This window comes from Rhodamnia argentea, chromosome 5 (genome assembly GCF_020921035.1).
Source record: "Rhodamnia argentea isolate NSW1041297 chromosome 5, ASM2092103v1, whole genome shotgun sequence".
Classification (NCBI taxonomy): Eukaryota; Viridiplantae; Streptophyta; class Magnoliopsida; order Myrtales; family Myrtaceae; genus Rhodamnia; species Rhodamnia argentea.
Window position 1 is genome coordinate 6,731,256 of NC_063154.1, and position 11,479 is coordinate 6,742,734.

The 11,479-nt window shown below is 41.0% G+C and overlaps 1 protein-coding gene across 1 annotated transcript; it reads right to left on the reverse strand.

Annotated features, from left to right (window-relative positions):
• LOC115752751 (E3 ubiquitin-protein ligase Os03g0188200-like) lies at nt 1-747 on the reverse strand. Its single transcript, XM_030691096.2, has one exon. It carries the CDS (start codon nt 716-718, stop codon nt 188-190), a length of 531 nt encoding a protein of 176 aa, XP_030546956.1. The 5' UTR covers nt 719-747; the 3' UTR covers nt 1-187.
• Between the last annotated feature and the right edge of the window lie 10,732 nt (nt 748-11,479).

An 11,479-nucleotide genomic window follows, 5' to 3' on the forward strand; every position in this document is an offset into this window, starting at 1 on the left:
TGTTCGCAAACAGTTCATCGGAAGTATATTTTCATGAGCCGAAGCCGCAAGCGTACATTGCTTTCCATAACTTAGAATGACAGAGATTAATCTAGGAACATGTTAATCTTTGTCTGAAGTCCACGTGGAGTAATAGCTTCAGAAGTCATCTCCGAGAGGTTCGCGTGCCGCGGACGGACACCCGCAGTCATCGTAGCCACCACTCCTCGCGGTCGCCGCCGGAGCCGAGGTCGCAGAACGCCAAGGATATGACCTCCGCTCCGAACTCGGTGACGACGCTCACGCTCGTCCGGCGAGCCACGAACCTGCGGCACAGAGGGCACGTCGCGTTCTTGTAGCTGAGCCACCGGTCCAAGCAGGTCCTGTGGAACACATGGTCGCAGCACTCCAGCTCCCTCACCTCTTCTCCAACCCCGACCTCGCACAGGCACACCGCGCACTCCGCGGGCGTTGCGCCGCCGTACCGGGCCGTGCCGAGTCCGCGGGCCACTCCGAAAGCTCCTGGCTCGCCATGGCCGGGCGAGTGGCCGAGGACGGAGGACCTCAGGGAGCAGTCGAAGGCCCATTTGAGCGGCCCGACGAGGGCGGACAGGCGATCTGCGGCGGCGGCGGAGAGAGGGAGGAGCTTGGGGACGCTGCGAGCGAGGAAGGAGGAGATCGCGAAGAGCGCGGCGAGGAGGGCGAGGGGAGAGAGAGTGAAGGTGAGTGAAGAAGACATGGTTCAGAGGGAAGCTTAAGCAGGGATGGGGGTCAGTGGTCACTTCTGTCGTTGAAGATGCAATGCGCGTGGTTTTTATAGACGGAGATCGCACGGTGATGGATTGGGAAAATAGAGTAATGTTGGACGGACATCATAACTCATATGCTGAAAGGGAATGTTAAGTGACGTGACAGATTATAAATAGATTTTTAAGTGCGTATTATATTCAACATTAAATGATAAAATAATATAGCCATAAATTTTTTTTAAAAATAAATCCCATAATAATTCTTAATTAATATTTATTTACTTTTTTGAAAAAAGAAACGGTCATCCAAAAACCGTTACATAATCAATTCTCTATACGATGAGCTAAGTTGTTATATGTGTTAGTTAGTATACGATTAAATGGGTTTTAAACATATTGTGTGTGTGTGTTAAACGAGTCAAATGAGTTTACAACTTATGTAGATTCAACCCACCTCGACGACTCTTTCTAAGTTCTCTCTCGCCATCGCTTGATCTCGCGCTTATGTACTATGTACTCTTACAACAGTTTGAACGTGAGCTTTCCTATATTGGGGGCCACATGTAAAAGTGTTTCAACAATACTGATCAAATTGAGTACGAGTCATTAGATTTACATTGTGTTGAAATGGGTCAAGATAGTTTGATTGAACCTATTCGCGTCGGAACATTTTGTATCCACTCTTTTGTCGTAGATCGCGTGAGCCGCGCCATCCTTTAATGTGTGGGGCTAACCAGATATTTGACTTTAGGACCGCGGTGGTCCAGGCAAACTTTTACCGGAGAATAGAGTGAGAAGCATTTGTGCTATAGCTCAATTTTATTGACAGATTTTGAACCAAAAAAAAAAAAATTCTATTAATGGATTCTAGCGAACAGTATAGTACACATGAGGAAGATTTTTTTTTGTTTTTTTGCGTCAAATATACGAGGAAGATCTAAAGTACGTCACGTATCCATATTTTAACTCATATTTATTGAAAAAAAACTATGAATTAAAAAAAGAGAAAAAATCATATTTATTATAGCAAGTTTCTAAACGAGTTATCTTGGTTATGAAATATGAATCAAAATAGGGTGGAAAAAAAAAAAAAGAGAGGGCAAATTTAGTGGGTCCAAGATAAACCCTTTTTCAACCCACGTGCTAAATCAGTCTTAGCCCGCCTCGAGCGTCTCTCCCTACTGATGGGCGTCGCCGCCGCCTGCTTCGCCTATCTTCGGCGTCACCCCGACGTGCTCACAAAAGCACCTGTTGGGATTCTTAGAGGACACGGCGGAGCTGAAGGCAAGGGGCGTTGAAGGAGAGCCTGGGTGTGCTACTCTTTGAGTTTAACCGAGAGAGTCCTGGCGTTTTGATTATATGTTGATTGGCCTCAGATTCGTCAATTTTTCTTTGGTAATGCTTGGTTGAGTGCCTCGCGATGTCTATGTTTCTATTCGTGTTGTTTCTCGGGACCGTAAGTTCACATCCATACATGTCAAGTGTTGGACAAAATGTCCATCCAAATTTTCTATGTCGATTCCGTCGTTACTTGCTTGCCGCCATAAGGTTGGGTTCCGTGCTATTGGCTTTATACTAGATTGGATTAATTATCGACGTGTTTTATTAATATGGATCGGATATGGATTGGATCAGTTATTAATCACTAAATTCACATTACATGAAAATGGATCAAAAGATTTAAATGAGTTAATATGAATCGAACCATTTTTAGCCTGATCCAATAATTTGACGCCCTAGTACGTAAGGGAGAAGCAAGTTAAGTGACAGGTCAGAGTGGCGAGTCCTAGAATTCGTTCACTCGCAGCGGAGAGCAATCTTCTTCCTTAATCTTGCTAGTTCCACGTGTTTCACCCACACATGAATAACGAGGATGCTGCGACAGAAAAGGAGTCTACCGTCGGGTCCCTCCTCGGCCAGGTGCATGGTTGTGCCGATTCCTGGACGAGATCCCGTCGTACGTATCCAAATTGTGGCCGGCGTCGAACCGGATCTCGCTTTCAGAGACTTCGTTTCTTGTCCGCCTCGGGACAAGGGTGTCGCTCTTCGCGGGCCGCCACTCTGAAACACGTTCTAGTCTGTTGGGATTGATTGTTTCTAAAGACCTCCCCACTTTGTTGGATTGGGGGGTTGCGAGTCTTTGCGAATTTGATAGCTACAGTAGCATCGTTTTCACTTAGTACAAGGTTACATCATGCCTGGAACACGTGTTGCACCACACACTCGTGTAATGTTTTAAAGCTCGTTGGAGAATCGCTCCTTCGCTAATTGTCCAATCGCGCTTTGTCAGCAAGGACTATGGCCTGGGATTCCTTCTGCATTATTGGCCAAATGAGGCTAAACCAAGCAAGTTCACGTCACTCCGTTCGCGGACAAGGCATCGAGTCGCGAGTTCCAGTCAACTAAACGGCACATGTAACTGTGTGACGTGCTGACCAATCTCGGGCTTTCCAGTTGCGAGTAGTCGTAGTTCAGACCGAATATCGTAGCTAGCCGTTGTGAAACTGTTGGGGTAATGCCTAGAGTAGAGGGATCCATTAGTGCTGATCACCCCTTTCCAACTCGATTCACTTTTTAAAAAAGAAGCTACAGTTTCAAAACATGGATTTAATTACTAAGGCTTCATGTTGAAGGAAAATACTTTTCATTTGTTTGGCAATGTATAATCGAAAGTTTTTCCGGTGTTTAGATCTCAATTGAAAAATGATTTCAATCTCATGATTTCATATCCGGCAAAAAAAAAAATTTCGAGTTTTTAAATTATTTTTTAGTTTCTTTTTTTTTATTTCTTTTCCTTTCTTCCTCCACCGCAACCTATCGGTGGCGGCCACGGGGGAGTTCAAGGCTCGCCATATCGACGGCCTCTAGGCCGTTGGCGAGCCTCGAGCTCACCCGGTCTCGACGAGCTCGTCGGCCTCCGGTGAGCCGCTCGGTAGGTCCCGGCGAGCTCAAGCTCATCCATGGCCGCCTCCGGCCGGTCGAGGTGGAGGAAGAAGGAAAAAGAAAAAGAAGAATAAGATTAAGTAAAAAATATAGCATTAAAATTTAAAAAAGAATTGAGAGGAATAATTTTAGAAAGTCTTTTCACCTCTTTAGATTTAGGAAATTTTTTTTGGTCGAAACTTTAGGTTTAGGAATTCAATTTCCTAATTTTGTGGAAGAATTTTTCGTTGATCGGAAAATGTTTTCTTTTGACTAAGTCGTTTTCACCAAATGGAAATGGGTGAAAGTTCAGAAAATTAATTTCCCAAAAACACTTCCGCTCAAACAAACGCACCCTAATGTTTTGTTTGGTTCATTGATAATGGAGTTTTGATATGGAAAGCTTGTCCCATTCTCAAAACAGTTGTGAGCCCATCGCCAGAGGAGCTCAAATGAGCAATACTACCTGCAAGCCACAAATTTTCGTGGTGTTGCTGCACATCATGTGAATTTTTGTTTTGAATCTAAATCGATCTCCGACAAATTTGACAAACAAACGATTGGGAAAACAAATACAACCTTGTTCTTTGGTTCTAGTTCAACCATAAAGTGATCGAGCTTCCACAGAACAAGTTTTCTCACAGATCAGGAAGTTCATTTTTTTTCTTATTTGAAGCGTGACTATTTTCTTTGACCGTAAATGGTTTATCGTTTGACTTAATCATTTCCGGCAAACCAGACGGTTGAAAGTCTGGAAAGCTATTTCGCAAAAAATTGCTTAACTCAAACGAACACATCCCCACTTGCAAACCTCGGAAACAAAATCGCCGAGAAGTAAACTTCATCGGAATTAAAACTCACTTGAAAGTTATAAATAGACCAACCCTCAAATGAGTACATTGAAACGACCCCACGAACACAACACTAGAGACTTGGTGGAGATAGAGAAGGCGAGGAGTGAGACACACGGGTTGGAGAATTTCGTCTTTTCCACCTTCTACGTGGGCGAATTTTCAGTCACCCGGAAAGAATATCTCTCGAATTTTCCAGACAAGCTAAGAAAAAAAAATCTCTAAGAGTCAATGGAGAATGACCGAGCTTGGTTGCCTGAATCTCTCGAGTCTCGATTATTGATGTGACGAGTTTCGTATGACCCCTACGTTAAGACTCATTCGACGGTCATTGTCATCGAGTCTGTAAAGTCGGAGTCGTATGACGATTAACCACTCTTGAATTTCGATTATTGATGTGACGAGTTTCGCAGGAGCCCTACAAAAATATTGCCATATCAATAATTTTGTCAGGTTCTTAGACAACCTAGGCATCATCGTACGTAAGCAAAGTCTGGGGTGGTCCTGCTGGGGATCTTCTTCGGGCATTTCCCAGGAAACGCAAGAGACCGCTGCGAATGGAGGGGGAATTCTCGAGTATGATAAGAATCAAGAAAGGCCCAAGCCATTTTCTTTTGAACGGGCTAGGCCCACACAATCGCCTTGGAAGAACAGTTTGGGCCCCGTTCGTTGTTTGTTTTATTTGGGCCAGGCCCAAATAATCGCCGTGGAAGAACAGTTTGGGATTTTCCCTTAAATCTAGGAGAAGGGATTTCTTTACAGACTTATGAATTGGATGCTTCTGCTTCACCCTTTTAAACTATTTCTTTTTGCTCAAGCGCTGCATTTTGTCTTTCTCGAAACACTTCAAATTTTTCACGAACACGTAAAAATAAGGAAAAAGCTATGATGGCCGTTCCGCCAAGTCTGATAGTGGGACGGTCCAATTCCGACCTCAAATTTTTTCGGCGTTTCGTCATTTTCAATTCCAATTTTTTTTGCTCAATTGTAAGCTAAAATTAAAAGACAAAATTATAAGAGGGTCAACACCATTAAAGATAAAAATGGCAAAACAACACGCATTAAATATCTGCGTGATATCTTTGTCACCAAAAGTCTACGTTTGATATATATGCACCACATATCCACATGATATGCTTGTTAGCCAAGAGTCCACGTCTAACATGTACGCATCACATATTCGCGTGATATGTTTGTCAGTCAAAATTTAATGTCTTATAAATTTGTCTTCTCATTTTAGCTTATAATAATAATAATAAAAAAAAAACAGTCAAATTGATGAAACTGGATTAGCAAGTGATCGGGTTTTGCCAAGAGGAACTTGTGGTCCAAATTTGACTGTCCCACCATCAAAATTGGTGGGACGGTCATCCTAGCTTAATCATTTTTAACACATGGATTCTCCTATGATTTCTTCTGGAGAAATTTCGAGAAATAATAATTAGGTTTGACATGAGCAGCATTAATTGTTGAGCGATGGAGCAGTCTCGTGATCGCTGCGAGTTAATCCCGATCTTGTAATAAGCGAGTCTCACCCACTTCAAAATTTGAAGCTTCGATCAATAATTTGCCTGCAAAAGAAATTCTAAACAAAAGGGGAAAATTATTTTGCGTAAGGGCTGGCTTAAGAACTCACTTTTTGATAGTCTATCCAAAAACCGATGCTATCGTAAGGGATCCTTACTCACAATGTTCATCATTGTACCGATCTTGAGTTTGAAAGACCATCGATTCCATCATTCCATGTACTAATGAATAGGAGTGATCGGTTTCTGATCCGGTTCGATCCATCCAAGAATTGAGAATCGGACTGGTAAGGTCGGTTCTCAGGTTTTGGGATTAAGAGTTAGATTGGATGGTTGTGGGATCAGACCGGTCCGTACTAATCCGGTCCGATTTTTAGGCAGTCCAATAAAACCGGTGGAGTGCCCCCTCCTTGAGGTGAATTGGGCTATGTTCTTTGCTTTTCGTATGCTTGGATTTCTGTTTGTTTCTTGCACGAATGAGACAAGAGGGGAAAACAGATAAATTTTCTTAAGTGAATTAAGTAGTAATGAGTGCACGAGTCGGTGGAATTAACTCCTTTAGTCTGTTTGAGAGAGGCCGACAATTTGTTCTTCTTGCAAAGTTATCATGGATATTGGCGGTGTTGTGGCACTCAAAATTGATAGTTCTTAGGAAGTTGCATAGGAATGCGTAACATAGATTTTAATTTTAATATATTAATTACAATTATATTATATTTTAAAAAAATGATAATTGATTTGGCTTGGATGATCCGGTTCTCTCTAGAATCGGGTAGAAAATCATCGGTTTGTTGTAAAAGTAAATGGCGATCTTTGGAATCAACTCAGAAACATAACACCAACTTGAAATATGAGAGAAGAGATAAGAGAGAAGTGGAGAGCAAATGTTAACTCTTTTCATTACCTCAACAAGTTTACAAAAGCCTCTATTTATAGGCTAGAGGGTACATTACATTGGGAGAGAAAAACCGCTCATGGAATGTGAAAGGTGCAACATCAATCCATATCAATGTACATCAATCCATATCATTGTATTTGTAACATACATTGGAAGATGAAATGGTGAAATGTGAAGCATCCACCTATAATTAATATATTTATAACACTCCCCCTTGGATGTTCACCATTTTTATTATACACTGTTTAAACCGCCTCATTAAAAACCTTGCCAAGAAAAACCCAGTAGGACAAAAAACTCGGCGAAGGGAAAAAGAGTACAGTGTGTATAATACTCCCCCTCATTGTAATAATCATTGCACGTAGGCTGCCTCATTAAAAACCTTTGGCAAGTAAAAACCCTATGGGAAAAAAACTTACAAAGGGAAAAAGAGTACAGCCATAAACCTTATGGGTTCTATCCTTCGAGGATGGTTAATTCGCTCCCCCCGATTGAAGTAGTCGCCTAAGTCGACGCATCTCTATTCCATATACAAGTTTTTCAAATGTGGAAGTAAGTAGGGATTTAGTGAACAAATCTGCAAGATTGTCACTAGAGCGAATTTGATGAATATCTATTTCACCTTTTTCTTGAAGCTCATGTGGATAAAATAACTTAGGTGAAATATGTTTAGTTCTATCACTTTTGACAAATCCATCACGTACTTGTGCAATACAAGCCGCATTATCCTCAAAAAGTATAGTGGGGGCATCATGAACTGAGGATAAGCCACATGAATCTTGAATGTGGTGTATCAAAGTTCTTAAACAAACATATTCTTTGGCGGTTTCAAATAATGCAATAATCTCATAATGATTTGAGGAAGTGACAACTACACTTTGTTTTCTCGACTTCCATGAAATTGCCGTACCTCCACAGAGGAACACATAACCAGTCTGTGACTTGGCATTATGAGGATCGGACATATATCCAGCATCCGAATATCCCACCAATGTTAAATCTTTGTTTCTTTGGTAAAATAAACCAAGATCAACAGTTCCTTGAAGGTAACGTAGGATATGTTTAACGCCATTCCAATGTCTTCTGGTTGGATTGGCACTATGTCTAGCTAGGACATTTTTTGCAAATGCAATATCGGATCTGGTGCAATTTGCAAGATATAACAGTGCTCCTATAACGCTAAGGTAAGGAACTTCGGGTCCTAACCTATCATCGCTTTCCTCTTTTGGTCTAAATGGGTCTTTGTCCACTTCAAGTGAACGTACCACCATTGGTGTGCTAAGAGGATGGGATCTATCCATGTAAAATGTCTCCAATATCCTCTTTGTATAATTAGACTGGTGCAATAAAATTCCTTACGGGATATGCTCGATCTCTAGGCTAAGACAATACTTGGTTTGACCCAAGTCTTTCATTTCAAATTCCTTCTTTAGGCGAGAACGAGCTTCTTCGAGCTCTTTTGGGGTTCCAATTATATTCAGGTCATCCACATATACGGATATGATGGCAAAGCCATTTGATGACCTTTTTATGAACACACAAGGATATATTACATTATTCACATATCCTCGCTTCGGGAGGTAATCAGTTAACCGATTGTACCACATACGACCCGATTGTTTAAAACCATATAATGATATTTGTAATTTGATACTATACATGTTACGATTTTCATTCTTTCCCATCTGGGGAATCGAAAATCCTTCGGGGACTTTCATATATATATATATATATATATATATATATATATATATATATATATCGGTGTCAAGTGACCCATATAAATATGCAATCACAACATCCATTAAATGCATATCTAGATTCATACTTACTGCCATACCGATCAAATAACGGAACGTAATATTATCCATTACGGGAGAATAAGTGACATCAAAGTCTATACCGGGTCTCTGCGAAAACCCTTGGGCAACTAGTCTCGCTTTATATCTTACCACCTCATTCTTTTCATTGTATTTTCTTACAAACACCCATTTATATCCAACGGGGATAACATCTTTGGGTGTTCGGACAACGAGTCCAAAAACACAACGTTTATTAAGCGAGTCTAGTTACGCCTTAATTGCCTCCTTCCATGTATTCCAATCTGAACGCTTCTGGCATTCAAGAATGGATTTTGGTTCTAGATCCAGATTATCTTTTGAGACAGTTAGCACTGCTGAGGAGGCAAAGCGATCATCGACGACGGTTGTAATTCTATCATATCTCACTCCCGTGTTTATATAATTTACTGCAACCTCTATATTAACATCAACCAAATCCTCATCGTTTCCCAAATCAATAGGATTTGGCCGTTCCGTATTCCCGGAATTGTTATTTGGGGCAGCTGCACTAATTTCACCGGGATTGCTTTCCTCTGCAGGAGGCGTATTGGGTGACTGAATGTTTTTTTCTTTTCGCGGATTTATGTCTTTAGCCCTCGTGGGTCGTCCACGCTTCCGGCGTTGACTAGGCTCATCGGACATTTTTGGTCCCAAGGGGATCTCCACTCTAGGTGTGCGTTTTCTGCGGGAATATGGGACTTAGTCACCCCTTTATGATCAGTAAATGCATCGCGCAGTTTACTTGCTAAATGTTGCAAGTTAATAATCTTCTGAACTTCAAGTTCAGTCATGCTTGTACGCGGATCAAGATAATTCAATTGATCTTCCTTCTAGGAAATTTCACGGCATTCTTTAAGCTTCAGGCCTTCTCCCCCTAATGCCGGGAAATGTGCCTCATCAAATATACAATCAGCGAACCGGGCAGTAAACAAGTCGCCCGTTTGGGGCTCCAAGTATTTTATAATAGATGGAGATTCATATCCCACATAAATACCAAGTTGACGTTGAGGCCCCATTTTGGAACGCTGTGGAGGTGGTATAGGAACATATACGGTACAACCAAATATTCGCAGATGGGAAACATCGGGTTCACATCCACGTACAAGTTGAATCGGGAAGTATTCATAATATGCAGTAGGTCGAATTCTAATCAATGATGCAGCGTGCAATATCGCATGTCCCCATAAACTAAAGGGTAATTTAGCTCTCAACAGCAACGGTCTAGCAATCATTCTCGGGCGTTTGATTAAAGATTCCGCTAAGCCGTTCTATGTATGAGTATGTGGCACAGGATGCTCCACGTCTATCCCAATAGCTATGCAATAGTCATCAAAGGCTTTAGACGTAAATTCACCAGCATTATCTAACCGGATCTTCTGGATCGGGTAATTAGGGAATTGTGCACTTAATTTAATTAGCTGAATGAGTAATTTTGCGAATGCCATATTACGTGTTGACAACAGGTCAACGTATGTCCATGGTGTTGAAGCATCAATCGGGACTATGAAGTACCCGAAAGGTCCACATGCGGGGCGGATAGTGTTGACGCCTAAATTTTGATTAATCTATTTTTTGCATAAAAATTATAAAAAATCATCTCACATATTTATTTTTAGTGTACATTGCATTGGCATATAATCGGGCAAGCAGAACACTTAATTTAGCATGCGTCTAGACTAGGCACGGGATGGAAAAATACACCGAGAAGATTTGAAACTTCAAGGACTGTATTGCAAATACTTAAAATTTCGGGACCTGTATTGCAAATACTTGGAACTTCGGGGACTGTATTGCAAATACCAAAAGAAGATGAAGAAGGGAAGATGATGAAGGGAAGATAATGAAAAGAAGATGAAGAAGGGAAGATGATGAAGGGAAGATAATGAAGGGAAGATGAAAATGGAAGGTGAAGAAATGAAGATGAAGAAGGGAAGATGAAAATGGAAGGTGAAGAAATGAAGATGAAGAAGAGAAGATGAAGATGGAAGGTGAAGAAATGAAGGTGAAGAATGAAGGATGAAGAACTTTGCCTATAAAAGAGAGAGCTCTTGAGAAGAGTTTTAGAAGAGGGAAGTGGAAGAGAATTGAGAGAGAGAGTAGAAGAGAATTGAGAGAGTTTTTTAGGGAGGTGGAAGAGAATTGAGAGAGTTTTGAGAGAGTTTTTGAAAGGAATTTTTAGAGAGGAAAAAGAGAGTTCTTGAGAAAAATCAGAAGAGAAAATTCGAGAGTGAAGAAAAGAGTTTTAGTCGAGCATCATCTTCGACGAGTCCCGACACATATTTCGCCCCTTGCAACCCAACAACGCCATTGCTTGCCATTTTCGACGACAACCGCGTTCTTCCAGCTCCGAGATCTTGAAGGGAACTATAACGTGTATGTGAGTAAGATTTTGTGTAATAGAAGGTAATCCTTTCCATCTCGATCTACAAAAATGTAATCGTTTGGTTTGAACATTTGTTTGTTTATTTTAGACATGCCACGTGTTCCAAATTTTAGCATTATTACATGTTAATTTATTTTTATAAATACTCGTGACTAGCTGCGTTTTCTTTCTTTCTAAATCACCCATGGTGTATATCGTACAAAGTTCAATGTTTTACATCCCCATAAAAAAGAAGAAAAAACCAAAAAATTGCATCTTTGAATTTCAAGCAAAATCCATCAAAATAGCCAAATCAAATATTTTTCATGAAAATGGTACCGAAAGGGCGTT

What these genes read in the sequence shown, in the direction of transcription:
- LOC115752751 (XM_030691096.2), bottom strand. Translation starts at nt 718, where the DNA reads ATGTCTTCTTCACTCACCTTCACTCTCTCTCCCCTCGCCCTCCTCGCC.